Source organism: Pecten maximus, chromosome 14 (genome assembly GCF_902652985.1).
Source record: "Pecten maximus chromosome 14, xPecMax1.1, whole genome shotgun sequence".
NCBI lineage: Eukaryota > Metazoa > Mollusca > Bivalvia > Pectinida > Pectinidae > Pecten > Pecten maximus.
The window spans coordinates 8,392,080-8,409,908 of NC_047028.1; the positions used below are offsets into that span (position 1 = coordinate 8,392,080).

The 17,829-nt window shown below is 37.1% G+C and overlaps 1 protein-coding gene and 1 long non-coding RNA gene across 2 annotated transcripts; one reads left to right on the plus strand and one right to left on the minus strand.

The window, feature by feature from the left end:
• Positions 1 to 227: 227 nt before the first annotated feature.
• On the minus strand, positions 228 to 2,149 carry LOC117341687. Its single transcript, XR_004535702.1, has 2 exons — positions 1,683 to 2,149; positions 228 to 450 (listed from the first exon to the last, which is right to left on the minus strand). It is a non-coding gene; the product is annotated as an uncharacterized LOC117341687 (long non-coding RNA).
• Positions 2,150 to 4,056: 1,907 nt separating this feature from the next.
• LOC117342222 lies at positions 4,057 to 16,784 on the plus strand. The gene is made up of 6 exons (XM_033904275.1): positions 4,057 to 4,405; positions 11,171 to 11,216; positions 11,485 to 11,607; positions 13,754 to 13,872; positions 14,103 to 14,205; positions 14,519 to 16,784. Exons 1-6 carry the CDS (start codon positions 4,238 to 4,240, stop codon positions 14,821 to 14,823), a joined length of 864 nt encoding a protein of 287 aa, XP_033760166.1. The 5' UTR covers positions 4,057 to 4,237; the 3' UTR covers positions 14,824 to 16,784.
• The last annotated feature ends 1,045 nt before the right edge of the window (positions 16,785 to 17,829 follow it).

Sequence of the window (17,829 nt, forward strand, 5' to 3'; positions counted from 1 at the left end):
TTAATTAAGTTCGTTGTATTCCTCTTATCGAGTCATCACGGAAGCTACAAAGATTAATAAAACGTCAAACTTGTATTAAGAGACTAATTCAAACTTAATAAATGTCTTTTCATTATCAGGAGTGATATTTTAGAGTAAATAAATTAAATAAAGAAAATGGCGGGTGGATCGCTAAATATATGTGGTCTCTTAAACAGAAACTGGAATAAATATGACATAAAACCATGTTCGTCATAAATCATTATATACTATGATAGAGGCACGTGGCCAAGTTTTACAAAGTTAAACAAAACGAGATTGATTAAATCATGTGCTTAATGTAGAGTATTCCATTCATGCCAAGTCCCGGGGCGGTATTCCTTATCTGTGCAGTAGCGTTTAGACCCAGCATGACTATATCCTGTGTTCTTACTGACGTCTGATTGTCGCCCTTGGCATCACTGACAATTCCTAGAAAAGACGAAACAGCTGTAAGGTGCAGTAAAATTCATAATTTGTGATTTACTGTAACTAATACTAAATCCGTAACAGAGGTGCTTGTGGCTTACTTGCGATTCTTACTCAATTCTTTAACACGTAGCTGTGCGAGTTGACGGAAAACATTACTAGCTAAAACGTATTTACGTATAGATATAAGAAAGGAAGATATATAGAATAGCTGTGACCTTGACCTAATGCACAGTATAGAACGAATTCCTCGTATCTGGGATATTATTGGCACGTACAACGTGTTAGCATTTGTCTCGCATTCCTAACTATTTCTGACGCGTGTCTGTTGCTGATAATATTTCACGTAAAACTTTCAAAAATGCACACTCTTTACCTTTTCACATCATTCAAAACGTTTTCTGTTGAAAATGTAATTAATTTACGAAAAGAAGGTTAGTCCGTTTTTGCAATAAAGGGTTTGGCTAATTAATGTTCAGTGTTATCGTTAAATAAACCTTTCCCGGTTTGGCTTATCGAACGACGTTTTAGAGAAAGGTATGATAGCCAATACATTAATATAAGGTGGGCGGTTATTCTTGTCCCTATTTATTTGTATTGTCAGGGCGATTATCAAACCGGTCCGGATATTCTTTCACCGGCCGCTGACAGTGTATTAAGATAGATTATGCAAATAAGTTTGTCTTCCCATTAATTCTCCTACTTGTGGTCGGCTTATTGGACGGTGACGTCAGAAGAATACCTTGATGTATAAATCAACGCCAGTAAAATAAACATTTGTATTAATATTTAACATGATGTCTATATTTACAATGGTTGCGTCCTTTTTGGACTAAATCGTCAAATTAGAATTCACTTGTATAACGCTCGATATTTCATAGTGAAAGTGTCTGTTGTGTGTGTTAGATAACATATGTCATCGGATATTTTGTTTTATTTACTGCTGTTGGATTTATTCAACATCATGAGGAAGGCTGTTGATTCTGTCCCCTGGCCGAGACCTAATAGAGTCAGTTGCTACTCCTGCTTAGCGCTCGGCAATTTCGGGGTGGGACAACTGGTTCGCCCGTTGTCAGTATGAAGTGACCGGGAGATGTGCTTTGTTTGATGTCTTCGACAATACATGCATGTTATATAGTGATGTAGCACATACCGCCGAGCCTCCCAAAACGCGCTAAAGCACACCACACACATGAATCATTACCGTGGTTGTTCAAACACATCTTTCCCTTTACCTTGACAGTCGTCCTCGTGTGGTTGTGTCTTCCTTTACCTTGGCAACAATCCTCGTTTGGTTGCGATTTCCTCATATTCCTTAAGAAAATTCCTTCACTTATTTCTTTTTCAAATTGGAGAAAAATGCAATTTAAAACTTCTTAACGATGTTTTTTTTTGCCTCAATCAAACAATGCTTTCCTATGGAACATTTTAAGTTAACAAATGTCTTAAAATTAAAGAAATCTAATCAAACTTGCCCCTCTTCTTCTAAGGAGTAAGTTGTTCGTTATCAGTATACCGGGTGACAATGGGGTGTCTTCCAACAACACTATGCCCATACAATGTACATACCATTTACGGGCGATGCCATTATCATAGCTTCTACTAGTGGACGCCGTCTTTATATGTCCTTACTTAAACTATCGACCAGGTGAATGACGTCATGTTGAAGTCCCCAGTGTACAGAGCATCTGTTAGCAGTCCATCACAGGGTTTCATACTATAAGGGGGTGCCCTGGTGGATTGCATACAAAAATAGTATTTCAACTTTTTAGCATTTTTTGTCTCCGTATCCTTGGTCACAGATGTGTTGCTTAGCATGTCTGATTGGGATCCATGTTGGACAGGGATTATCGATGTTATGTGGTGGGGATCTTGACAATTTCTGTGTTATGGTCAGCGGAGTCGGTTCACTAAGGTTGATATTTTGGTCCTATCACTGTAGTGTATAAGGAGTATAAAGAGCAGACATCTTATTGATGCAAAAGGAAGTGTATAACGCCATTTTTCAGCAGTCAGGCATGATTAATGGCACTTGGCAACATGACACCACAGAGAAATATTTTAGGATTTCTACCATATAACCTATCGACCTTTGACCCGGAGCAGCGTTTAGGGATGCCCTTTATTCTAAACACACCATATAAAAATAACCACTATAATTTGCACATAAATACATGTACATATAGATTCTACAGATGCTCAATATTTTGTTTTAATTGATTTCACACATTTTTCACATATGACCTTTAAAGTAGGTCAAGGTCACGTATTCGATGAACCTTTATTGTTCTTTATTGAAATACCGACAGACAATACATTTCGTATGAAAGTCCTGAAATCCAAGGATACTATAGCTGATGTTAACTTTTGACCCATGTTAAAGCTCAAAAATAGCATTTGGTCAAAAACTATTTTCAATTCGTACATATCATGTTCCATCGTGATAGTAGGCGAAGGTAAGGTAACAAAACTACGTGTGTTCTGTCAACCTCTCACCATCAGGAACTTTTAAATATTCTAGTGGAGGTAGGACAAATCTCGACGGTCGACGGACGCTGTACTAAACCATAAACTCACGTTTACTTCTTGTCATTTGAGCTAAATTGTAACGTTGGTAGGCCATTTGATGATATATGTTAACCCAATGTTTTTTGTTTCTTATAAATAACACGCAAGGGGAATGAAGAGTCTGTAAATAAAGTAATGTGGTATTGAAGACGAAATGCACTTTTTCTATAAATGTCCTTTCTCGATAAATTGAAACGTTATATTTCAGAAAATGAAATTGTTTTACCATTTTGTCAACTAATAATCCTGAGATTTGAAGAAAAATAATTTTATTTATAAAACAGCATTAAACTTGTAACTACAACTAATCTAATACTCGACTTCCATTGTTAACCGGTTATGATTATTTATGTAACTAGTACAATACTATTCTGTGTAAGCACCAGGTTAAATTTAGGTAGTAACCGTACTACCAGCTAATCCATTTTGTTTTTAGTATCATATATATGCGACATGTGGCCTATCTCTTCGTGGGCTGGCGCGTGCCTCGTCATTCCTCCTTTAGTCTGTATTAGATAACTTCCTCGTGTGTAACTTAAACACCTGCTAAATCAATACACATTACGGCGCCTGATTTTTTTTTACCTTTACAATTGTAATAGTAATACCTGCCTGCGGCTCAAAAGACACGGCGTCTGTGTGGAATGTCCCTCAAATATGTTAGGAATGTCACAGACATTCTTCTCTTATAAGCTTTTTGATTATTATGTAAAGTTATGAATGGGTCGATCAAGGAGATTGTGTTTACCTTCCCTGTCACCACCTTGTAGTGAGTAATATAACCTCACCAACAATCCTAGACTATTTGTTTTCATTTGTGTATATCAGGCTCTTTCCTGTTTCCATGTGCCCGTTTGGATCCTGAATGATGCACGTTGTTCATATGCAATACACATGGTATAGCCGCCGGCTACACTAAGTGTGAGGTGCGTGAAGCATTTGTGTCAGCGCTGATGGGGGATTCCCCATACACATGACAGAGCATGGCTCTGATTGGTTGTTAAATATAGTGCTACGTCACATATTCCCTAGGTGGATGAAAGCCTGACTATCATTCATGTAAGGTACTTGCCCTGTGTATAGACGTAAGAGAGACCGGTTACGCTACGCTACACCCACGTTGTCCTACGATTCAGCTTTAAACTACCGGCACACCACAGACAAATCATTGTGCTTTTGACTGTAGAGTTGTAAACACTACAACACCATATAACTCGACAAGATGCTTCTGAGCAGTGTGAACCTGATAAAAAACAGTCATTGCCATAATAATAACAACCATCAGTTCAGTGATTTTATCCTCGGCAAAATCAAGGAAGACCAGGATAAAAGAGAAAAGAAATGTATAGGTACAGCTCCCTATGGTTCAAGGCACGGAAAACAGAAAAAGGTAAGATAACATTTTAAAAATACAGTTTTTTTTATATATATACAAATTTGGAAATACTTGTTGTAAAAGTTTGATAAATATTACGTATGTTTCGTCAGTGACTTAAATCAGACGTATCGTGTCCGTGTCTTCATATACAATAAGTGACAATAAGACTGTATATTGATGTTGATGGATGTAACTGTGGGTCTTGTTTGTCACAGAACACATTGGATTTAAAAAAAATAGTTCTATACTTCTGTGAGGAGTCCAACCAAACACTCATGTATGGAATCTATCCCCAATCTATGATTGAATTTAAAACCTACATAAAATAATGTGTACATGTACAAATGCAGATAAAACGTACAGACATGAAGCTTGTACCAAGCTTCAAAAACGATATTGAAAGATGAATTGATTTTATGTCGGTAACCAACAGTAGCGCAGATACAGTGTAGGTATATCCTTGTCGACACCTCGTGTGGACGCCTGTGGTGATAGTATGTTTCTCGGGAAATAGACATGCTTTTAATTCCATTACAGATAGGCTAGGTTTGTATTGTATACCAGGATGTGTTTCGTTATTAGCTACGGTTTGATACTGAAGCTGATTAGTCACAATGGTGTGTATGTATTGGGCATCGCGTGCTCCGGAATCTACACAATACATACCATTATTACATCACCAGTTATAGTACACGTGTTTGTTTTCCTCTGTGTTATTATGACGTAAATGAAAACATTAACCGATGATAAATAAAAAAAAAATGAATGTGATTCATTGAATTTTGTAATTATTAGAACAAAAGTAGTTTATATCGTTTTAAAGTCTTAAAATTTCGAGATCTACTGTTATCAAATACTTCTCCTTTTAACTAAACGATATCAATTTTACAACCCAATTGTCTAGTCATCCGAAAATTCGTTAGTCGGCTATTTCTGACCTTTTGATGTAGCTTAACAAGTCGAGATTGTCTTTTTCTGAGCCACTCATTAAGTATCCCAGTATTCCGTGTATCCATGACAATATCTGTCGGCCACATGTTACTAGTTTAATGTATCTACGATCATGTCTCACTACCTGCTAATTACATATAAATCTGACCAGGTGTCGTCAAACAATCGTATATACATGTATGTTTTCGTGCATTGTGCATGACGGTATGTGACACATTCTTCTCGTCTACAATATTGTACGTACTTTTATAGATGTAACACGCAACTCATCATTTTTACGCACATATATACGTATGATATACTCCCAACATGCCTCGCCATTGACTTTACATGCAGTGTATACAACATAGTATATTATGTATGTGTCCTAATAAGGCAATGTAGCTGTTACTTCCCGATAGAAACGTGATAAAAATGTCATCACGGTTGTTCGCTTTAGAAATGGTAATACAGGAAATCGTGAGGAAACTTGAAGAGAAAATTACAGACCGATTCAGAAATAGTCTAAATGCATGCGAACATGTTAGAGTCGGACATCGTCATCATGAATCTTTATTCCTGGAAATTAGAGTATATGGGAATGGTAAGATATGTGACGTGCGTGATGCCACACTCGCTATAAATAGCAGGTCTGTTTCTGATGAAATTTCCGTTACATGTACATCAGTATCTAACTATTAAATTAACAATTATAAACCTTTGTTAGGAGTTGTATATACAACGTAATGATTTTTTATCAGTAAGCCAGGAGAGACTATGACGGGTGGAATTTCTGTGTCGGTATTATATAATCCCGGGTATTGTATGTAATACATTATAGTACACTCGAGGCGTTTATATATTGTTAACTAGTAAACATACGTACCATTAACCTAATATATATTTCATTGAGGTATCGATTACATTAGTAGTTATATAAACAAAACAAGCAATAAACATTCCTAGCAACCACCGCCCTTTCCCCGTCTCTAAGGTAAACAATTACCGATTGATGGGGACTCCATCTGGGGATACCTAGGATACACTGATGACGAACTCCGCAAACTGATTTCAAATAGTTAGTATTCAAATTTATGCAGGAATCTTAATCCCTCCTTATCCTTAATAAAGAGTTAACCTACCCGGGATAGCGTTATATTTACCTGACCTTGTCGACACCTGTTTAAGCGATCAGAAAATGAGACCTTTATTGTCTGATAATTTCACGCTAAATTAACTTTTATTAATAAGGATCTAGACTTGCGTTTTGCTCAAATACACCTGTAGCATTTAGACAGGTACACGAACAGGTAAGTATAGTGAGTTAAGTTTAATGAGTACAGTACAGCCCTTCGTACAACACTTCGACTAAATCCAGTATTTGAAAAAAAATCCGTTGGAGTGTTTAATCTTACCGCTAGTGATTCGAAGTTGAACTTAAAAGTCTGGATAGTAATCGCATTGGTTGGAATAGGAAACCACAAATATGCGCTAGTAAGGCCGGAAGAAAAGCTGCGGTTGACCATATGCCAAAATACAGGTGTTCTCGCAAATTCCGCTTAGGAGGGCTATGATCAAATATTGGCCAAGTGGGTAGGGAGTAGTGTTAAAATTCTTTCTATGCAAATGTAGGGAGAAATAGAAAAGGTATATAGGCGGTGTTTAGCGGTAGGTGTACACACTCTGACATCTATCCTGTTTAAACAAATAAATATCGGTCATATTCATCTTGACTTTTAAACCCACGTACATTTTTCTAACACCCAATTATTACAAAACTTTAAATGGATCGGTATTTTTATTAGTTGAATTAGTTTATCCAAGAGGCGTTTCTGGGCCAGAAATATCTATTTTTATTTATTCAGTACTAAACAGATTCGTCTAATGTCTCCAATAACGAGAGAGTACGGGCTAAATCTTTAGAAAAACATTCGGGTAGATTTATGTATGATAACTATAATATTTGTAATAGAATTAATTCACTGTCGAATCAAGACGTCTGTGTTAATATAAAATGTATACCATGTATCGCTTATAAAACGTTAACAAGTTTTCTTAATTTAGTGTTAAATCTATCTTACAAATCTAACCTTCAAGGTTTATAATAACACTTTAAATAGTTTGGATTCCGTCTGACAAGCGGTATTAGCGGTACATGTCTATATTTACTTTAGATATATACCATGTTCCGCTGTTACAATGACTGGTTATTCTGAGAACATATAACAGATATAGAACACTGGTCCCACTAATCATACATGTTTTGATTAGATTTGCAAGACATTCTCCATCTTTACATTATTGATAGTTGTTTTTGAAGCAATTTATATAAGATATATAGACCACATTTCAATGTATTTTCTTTATCTATCTCATGCAGAGTTTATATGTCCGTAAAAGGTAAGCGGTGCCTTTACCTGAAGTACATAAGCCCAATGTTACTGTAGTGGTTACCGCCCAGGAGAAATTGACGACACCTGTTTATTTCAGGTGACTGATTTCGATTCTAGTTAGATGGGCGTAACCACTACCGGTATTATGAGCTCGATTTACTGTAGAGGGATTTTGAGTCAGTAAATCGATTTCTCATGTGATTGATAGGAAATGTAAACATCTATTTTATTTCTTGAAACAACACCCCGATGACATTTTTTCTCAGCGAGTTCATGATGGAACGCCCTTAAGACCTATGTTTATAATAGATACACCACTGGTTTGCAATTGTTTTTCCTCGGCTCAGAGACGATATTGTCCCGAACGGTTTGCAACGGATGAATAGACAGAGCTACAGTCGTGATGAACTGATTATCTGTGATATATCTGTAACATTGTCATCACTGAGACTTAGTTCGCCCTTTCACTTGACATTTATGTGGCACGCCTTACCTTCTGAAGGTAGAGGGTCTCCCCGTACCAGTATGGACCATACAATTGACATGTTACAATGTATACTAAATCGACATGACTTGTGATAAGGCCTTTTGTCACTCTATAAATACAGGGAGTTGACTATTCTAGATTAGGAACATTTATGTTAATATTGTGGACATGTGTCTGATTTATAGACTTTTCATAGTGTGTTCGACTATATTTGTATCTCGCGACAAAAGTATGTGTTTTAATCAGTTTCTTGCACTTTCTATCAGAAAACAAACACAAGTTACCAAATTAAGAGATGATTGTGAGGATCCTATAAGATGTAAGTTTTAAAATTAGAAATTATGTAACGAAAGTTTTCAGTTCAAGTTGTGTATTGCTGATGAAATGGATATATAAGTACACGTGATGTAAATCAGATTTCCCGAGACCGATGCAAGCCGTACTTATTTATATCTGTGATGAAATTTTACCTGTAGCTAGGCATGATGTACCTGAAATAGCCCACAACAGTGTAAAGTCATGTCTATAAATAGACGACCTAAATGATAAGACGGGGTTTATTATAAACAGAACGCGTCTAGCAGTTTAACCGTGTGAAATATTGGAGCGTTCACAATGTGTAGCCCTACCTCGTTCCCTGAAATTCATGTAGGTATGTCGTTTACCTTCACCGATATATCATAATACAATGTATAGAAACATTCCTGAAAGTCCTATTACTTTTGTATGATTTTGACACAAAATATGCTGTAAATTGTATTGACATCTAGACGTCATAATTAAAACAATGAACTTTTTTCCTTAATACTTGATTTTCACGTGAACGTGCACTTATAAATTAATTACATACGGATATCCTAATTTGTAAACAATGAAAAATTAATGAGTACGGTGGACATTCTGACCAGAAAATGTCAGGTAAGCATATGTCTTACCAAGGATGGGTTCTACTTCCGGAACAGCCACCGGCCGGTCACGCTACTGACTTCTAAAATACAATTATTACTGTAGCATGTAAATGGGAGGAGCTCATTTAAAATAATTGAAGGCTGATGGCAATAAAGCTGTTTGTTTCCTTTGATAAACGGGAAGGTATCTCTAAATTACAGAGAAGGGCAAATGTGTTACTAATTCCACCGAAACTGCAAGTGCAGCGTTTAAAGGCCCCTTCCTGATCGTGAACTATAGACAGGACCAATCATTATTTCATTTAAAGTTCATTTAAGATCACAACCTCGTCCGGAAGTCTGTTTTAAGTACCATCATCCCGATCGTGTGTATTTTATAAGATACAAGCATTTCCACATGCACACACAAGTATTTCAACGAACCATCCCGCTAAAATATATGCACAGTCTATGTGGGCGTGAGAGAATTCGTAAACCCAGACATTCGCCGGAGCGGAAAAGACTTGAAAAGTATTTAAACAAACCGTATGCACACTACACAATGTAAAATCTAATTCATAAAACTGGCGATTATAAAATACCACTGATTCATAATCCTCTGCACTGCATTCCTCTACTATATTTCATAAACGGATCTTTTAGTGGTGTCTGTGATTACGAGATTAAATTTGTAAAGACATAAGATACAGGGCGATGACCGGGGGAGGGGGTAGAGGCCGCTCCCACAATAGTAATATCGTACAAGGCGCTGACCGGCGGTGAACAGAAGACCCCCATATTGTAATGCTATACGACCAGTACATGGCAGATTAATAGATTCACAGTTGAAATTAGACTGACTTAAGTTTTTTAAACTGACTGCCTGGAGTTTAAATGCTCTGTACTGCACCAGAACAAAAGGAATATATTTCATTCATAAATCTGGCATCTCATCAACATACACGCGATTTAAAAACATACCGATCTTTTCTGATAACATACCTACGCTGTCTGTAGTTATGAAATAAAACGATATATACGGTTATGGTGGCAATGTTAACAGGACCGCTCACAACACAGACCATGGCAGCCCCTATTGTTGAGTAGAGTGAAATTAAAATTTTGAAATTAACTTAAAGACTGACATCGTTCAGATTACAGCCGTTCTGGTAATTTACCCAATCTTACCGAATGTAAGAGTTGTCAGGGGCCGATCATATTTTTGATATTGCCATTGACATGTTAACACGTAGTTTGAACTTTGGTGGTCCGGTGGGGGTACATTCTGTAATCGGGAGATGTTCACTAAGAAACAGAATTGCTGACTCGATTGTTGGAGAATAAACAAAATGTAATCTTGTCACTTAAATAGAAGGCCGGTATTCCAATCCGCCACATGCGGTGTACAATGGGGTTTTTAGTCATGGTAAAACATTACGTCTAGAGAACAATCACAACACTGTCTTGAGTTTTAACATATTACACTTGCACGGTCTACGACAATCTAATAGGGGCCACCGACAATACAGGGCCTGACAAAAACCATGTTTATATCCAACTCCTCGGCACGGAACCTAGATCCGAGTGTTTCCTTTTAGACCTCCTGGAAGAACATATTCAGCCCCCACGTGGCGAAATAATTTGAACAGAAATTCTTACAAACAACCGAATTTATTGTTTCCCAATGTTGTTTCCAGTATAATACTAGTAAATTCCTACGGCTTTTTGACACACTGAAGCTTTCAGGCAGTGTACGACATGAATATTTAAATACACAAAATGTTTCCAACACCGTCCAATATTGGTTTGTGGTTTTAGTAGCCACGGCGAGTATAAATAACACAACTAATTCGGTAGTTGCTATATTTGGAAATGAATTTCTATTGTTGGACCATTAGTCGGCTACTGAACCCCTGTTTCATCAGATTAGTGACCTCAGTATAGACACTTCGTTGCCACGGTACCCCTACCAGTCATGTTTTGTAGGTCTTCATCCGATTACGCAAAAGTCCCCGTAATGTAAACCGTAATGTAACCGTAATGTAACCTGTTCTAATATATTTTCTGTATTTTGTTTCAGGAAGAAAATGAATCCAACAAACAAATAAGCAGCTGTCCAAAAACAAGTGAGTATTTTAGATTTTTTGTGTCCTATTCAAAGTCCAATGGTCCATGTTCCACAGATATGCATATAAAGAAACCAGGTTGTTAATTAATCGTATATCAAACTATTTACTAGTGTATACTACTGGACGATCTTCTAGTCAATGTCTGATAATTACAAATTCAAAATACATTGTCACTTAGCACACAAACAGCAAACACATGGATAATGCGCCTTAATATGTTTCTTTGTGTTTCTAGCGATTTCTTACTAATTGTATCCTGTTTCAGATTCCGGGCACCAGGCGGAGACATCCACGGTGATGATACACACAAGTGATAGATACGTTTTTACATTACGCCAAGACCGAGATACCGTCTACCTGGCCGATACGGAATCTTCATGTCAGACCTGTAAGTTTTACACGTGCATTACACAATACACACGTCTACATAGGGCACGGCATGCCAGACACGAGGTACTCACGAATCTTCATATCGTACTACAAAGATGAGGCTGTCGCTAAACGAGTAAATTAATTAAATGAATGGTATTTCTGATATTTTTATTTTTTTGGTACTTATAATTATTCGGTACCATAATGCAGTATTATACTCTCCTTGACGTCATATCCGCCGAGAGATGTTGGTAGTGTTACTGATCGTGGGCGCTAAGTGAGTACTATGGCCATCGTTATACTGGTGTTCGCCAATATGGTGTTCAGCTCATTCCGTTTGACGTCATAGGGTACTTTCTTATGCACGTGCAATTTGCGACTCGTCTATTTTTATATAGCAGACAGACATCTCGTGGTGATAGGTAATTATTTCAGTCCGAAAGTGATTGGGGAGTTTTTGCACCTATAACAGATCGTGTTTAATCGATTTTCCAATTAACCCGTCACGACTGGCAGTGTTACCTGGCCGCGGGAATCTTCCAGTACTGCGATACATCACTAAATTGTCTCTTGTCTTGACCATCAGTCAAAACATGTCATTCCTCGGAGACAAGACGTGTCCCTGGTGTCATGGAGTACAGGCAAAAGAAACAGAAACAAAACAAAAACAACAGCAAAAAACACATACACACACACATTACATGGTAACGGCCATTAGGTATAAAACGATTAGACGGAAAGCTATATGATACTACAATTTCTACACCCCGAAGGTAAAATGTACATAGAAATGAATTTTAAATATATGTCTGCCTATTACCCTGTATCGGGTTCGTTTCTTTTAGCAGTGTACTTTAGTTTGATTAAAGTACCGATATGTATTGTCTATACAGGTGTTGAGTTCGCCAGGTAGCAATACATGCTTTTAGTAATACAGCATTGTTTACCACTGTTACTGAACACTGATACTTCACAATTACATATGTCATTGTAGACCTCAATTCCCCGCGAGGCTCGTTACACTTAGGACAACCCAATTACACCAAACGCCCGAAAAGTAATCCAACGGTTTTGTGAATTTAGAAAAAAATAACGTAATATTTTTGTAATCCTAATCGAGCCATGACTTGCAGTTTTTGTGACGTCACTCATTAACCGGTTATTGATAAAAGTAAAATTTAAACCAATGCAGCGCCACTTCTTTTAGTTTATAACAACCATTAATTTGATATATGAAGTTCCGTTGCTTTCAAATACAGTTTCTGTTAACATGACCATAATTCGTGGAGACAGGGGTTCATGTTAACTGATGCAGGCTAATCGTCAATTAAACTTGTAAATTAGTAGTCTACTTGGGTAATTAGAAAGTTGTGTCAATTTAGTATTTTTTAATACGCGTAAGCTACACACACGTAGTATGGATAAACATGGCTTTTCCTTCTTATTTAATTATCTCACACGTACAAAAATAAAACGTATTGCCTTTGAATATGACCTTGATGGAAAGCATTTTCGTTTAACAAAAGTTAGGGTATACTTGTATAAGACAATGGATTGACATGGTAGACCTTAGGAGTACAATGTTTACGTATAACCTATATACCGCCCCCGCTAACGGCTGTCAGTGCCTTGTTGTGCTGACGAGACATGCCGACACGAATCGATGCCGATATTAGCGTCCTCCGTACTGATGATGGATCGGGAGGTTATTATGTATTAATAGCTGGTTTGTTTTTGCGGTATTTACAGCTATTAGATTCCACCGGAAACTTAAAGTAATTCCTGTCTGTCGTTTATCTTGATGGAGATCTTCGGGTCGTTCTTGTATTGACGCCATCGCGACAGGAGCTTGATCCTAACTCGTAATCAATTCATTAATATGCCGACATTGTTGTTTACCGAACACATTGATCTGTCTAATTAGTTTGCGTGGGTAGTGGCAGATGTCGATTTACTGGTCGATGATCACTACAACGTGTCAACCTGATTTCCAAAGTCACACAAATTAAAGCGCAATTGTAATTTAAATTCCCCAATTAAATTTAAAGGTATATATATATATATATTATACATTTGCGTGATAAAGTACTGATATATCTTTAATTACGTTTTTGTTTGACCTCTGACCCTTTACTACATGATTGTTGTATTTATTATTGTAGGTGTGTTCAGACAACGCCAATACAAAGATACAGAACAAAGGCAGCTGGCCGTGTTTCAGACGCTAACAGACAGTTCAAAGTACGTCAGCACCGACGGAGAGCGAAAACTCTCAATATCGGTAAGTAATATGTCACTACGCCATCGTCATCTCCAAAATCGGAAAAGGGTTAAGAGACATTTTAATTGAAGGCGGGGGTTTTAATTCTTCATTCTGACAAGGTATTGCAGAATATGTCCATTGCCTTTGTCTGCTCCATTTATAAATGCACTATGATGCTGAGGTCGTCTATCGAACCTGTGTTTGCGTGATGGAAGTAATTTATATATTGCTTTACCTGTTTATTGCAGACATTTGCAACGCAACCCGACCCGGAAAATCCAGACGAACGATTCTTTGTTATCTATAGAATAGAAAACGGAAGCGTCTTTCTTCAGCCATTCTCACACAAAGGTAAGCACGACCACCCGAGCCTGACATCTATATGTTTGATATCTATATATAAATCCGTGTCTACTGTGTACCGCGCCCATAATAGGTGATATATAACACACAGGCGGGGTTTGATATTATTTACAAATATAGGAAATATTCCATTTCCATTGTTAATACAATGAACTGTAAATCTGGTTGATACAGCGAGATCGTATGAGGACAAAATCTTAATAAAAGTTAGTACACACTAAAATTAAGTCTGTCAATACATACGAGTTAACATTTTTGTTAATCATTGATGATTAATAACAAATTATATTCTGTTCCACAGGGTACTACCTACATCACATCGACAACTGCCTTACTGTCCGTAAACTAGAAATTAACCTCCGCCCTCCAGAGGAGTACTTCTTCCACGTCATAGAGACTGATGTACCGGAAGTCGTCATGGCTAGTTTGTCGAAAAAGGAAAACACGAAAAACTTACGAAACGAACTTGTTCCAGCGGACGGGAGACAAAGGGAAAGGGTTTTCATCCGGGAACGACCCGTTCAAAAGCCGGGATTATTTTTGGGATGCTTCGGAGTTCGCTCAAAGAAATCTCATACAGATAAAAAGGCCAAAGTTCGTCGATGAAGTACATTTTTCATCCATGTGAAAATAAAACAAAAACAGACGTGATCTCTGTACAAGAGAACTTGTATCACCCAAAGATACACACGACTTCCCTTCAAAAGGGGTGGAAAGCTCTGCAGACATAACTGCGCATGCTTCGTGACTGACTGAACATGCCAACCATGGTTGTGATTTGAAAGAGAATCCAGGAAGATTTTTGTGTTTATTCACGCGAATTTCGAGTTCCAGTTCAAGAAACATTCGGTGATTTGTGCAATAGACATCATTCCATTTCCAACTTTATTTATCTTAATTTATATCGTATGTGTTAAAATACGAGGTGAAGAACAAGACACCCAAATAACTTACTCCAGATCAACAACTTTGTGATTGAGTAGCAATCCTATTAAAGAGTAAATACCCAGGAATTATATCGCAATAGTACCTGTAATTTGTATTGTTATGATAATAAGACGCTGTCATTCCAATTGTATTTTGTGTGTACACCCTCCATATTTGTGTTTAAATTATAGCCGACATGATCTTCTTTGATAACGGTAGATTTAGCTTTAAAGACCATTCCAGGACAACTCTCTTGGATGATAAGTAGTGGTAGTTTTAGCTTACAACCATTCCAGGATAACTCTCTTGGATGATAAGTAGTGGTAGGTTAGCTTACAACATTCCAGGACAACTGCCTTGGATGATAATTAGTGGTAGTTTAGCTTACAACCATTCCAGGATAACTCTCTTGGATGATAAGTAGTGGTAGGTTAGCTTACAACCATTCCAGGACAACTGCCTTGGATGATAATTAGTGGTAGTTTCATAAGCTGAGAACATACGTCATCTCTTGCCTTTTTTTCTGCTTAGACAAAAGATGAGAACTTTGTTCTTTAAATCTTGAATCAAAAGAACCTAGATTAGGTTTATACAACCATGTCAGAATATAGGAGTTTATTTTATACGACATTGACGGTGATATTCAACCAGAGGTTATACAATCCTCAGTCTTGAAATCATATTGCAATTTTATACAATCAAGCCATATTTTAATATGTAACGTGAGTTACAACTGTAGTCAATGAGGAAAGGGTAGATAAGTAGGAGCCAAACAAGTCCGGCCATTGATGAAGACTATTGGGTACAGGATTAGGTGTACGTTTGTAATGACATATCCTAGTAATAAATTATAACAGGTTCTGTATATCAATAGAACTGTAATTTTGATAATCGGAACATCATATTATATTGTGCAATGACACTTGTTAATCCGGAAACAGCTGTATGTTATCCGACTTGTTTTCATAATAACTAATCATTCGATAACTGGAACAAGTGTTGATAAATTAACACGGGCTTTGATGAACATTTCGAGTTAGTAGATTCCGGATTAATGATTTTCCTGAATCTTCTTTAGTAACTGTTCTCATGTTGATGTTTGACTCGTGTTTGTATTTATCTACCCTTTCGATAAACTTTCATTTTAATCAAAAATAGATCAGCGTTTCATGTTCAAAATATTTTATACTTAAATTTGGTAGATAAATACAAAATATCGAGCGGGTTTTGTTAATGTTTACATACGGCAGTGCTTGCTTACATTTCCTACAGTCGTTTTGCCAAAGACACCCAAATGTTACCTGTTATTCTGTTGTGTATATCTCTCATAAGGTATTATGCAATCATGTTCGACAATCTGTGATCATATCATCATTTTAAAGTTGGTGACTTGTCCCAAACTTTGGTTAAAAGTTGGTGTTTCGAATTTCTTGTAGGAAGAAGCACGAAGCATAAGTCTTTAAATATTGTGACTCTGTGTAGAGTTTTTGTTTGTTTTCTTGTCTTAAATATTACACATTATTTTCATTATTTATTTGTCAGTTTTCCCTTAATTTATTACTTTTGTTCTAAAGATGTTGGTTTAAGGAATAAACAAAAGATATTTCTTTATTTCTTACGAATAAACTATTTAAAATATATATATATCTTGTTTGTTTTATGCGTTAACAAATATGTTAATGTGTCTGAACAGGTGGCATCATCTCGACCTATACCACAGGTTTCACAAGCCTGAAATTTACTGTCTCCTGTTACTGTCAGGCAATTTTCAGTCTATTTCCGTTTCCGGGTCATGTGACTAGAATAGTAATTCTTGCGAAGGAAACGTGCTGCGTGTACACGTGTATCTTATAGTGCTGTAGGCCTCGATCTAAAGATCTATTAACATCTCGGTAATTTTAGTGTGTTTAATAATTAACTGATACTTTGGGCTAATTAACGAATGAAGCAAATGAAAGGTGTATACTTATACAAGTACATAAAAATAGACCTGTCACTGATTAACACAGTTTATCTCCTGATGCAGCTCGTAAACCTGACGATCAATACTTAGTATGTAGAAGATAACTTATTTATGAAAGAGAGGTCGTTTTTCCATAAACTAATAATTCATGACAATTATACATTAGATGCCAACTCGATAACGAGGCAAACTTCCAAGAAGAGACACCACCTCGATAACAAGTCTAATGTCTATAAAATCCACAATAACGAGTCTGTCATCTACATGGAGACTCGAAAACGAGTCTGTCATCTACATGGAGACTCGATAACGAGTCTGTCATCTACATGGAGACTCGATAACGAGTCTGTCATCTACATGGAGACTCGATAACGAGGCTGTCATCTACATGGAGACTCGATAACGAGTCTGTCATCTACATGGAGACTCGATAACGAGGCTGTCATCTACATGGAGACTCGATAACGAGGCTGTCATCTACATGGAGACTCGATAACGAGGCTGTCATCTACATGGAGACTCGATAACGAGGCTGTCATCTACATGGAGACTCGATAACGAGGTTGTCATCTACATGGAGACTCGATAACGAGGCTGTCATCTACATGGAGACTCGATAACGAGGCTGTCATCTACATGGAGACTCGAAAACGAGGCTGTCATCTACATGGAGACTCGATAATGAGACTGTCATCTACATGGAGACTCGATTACGAGACTGT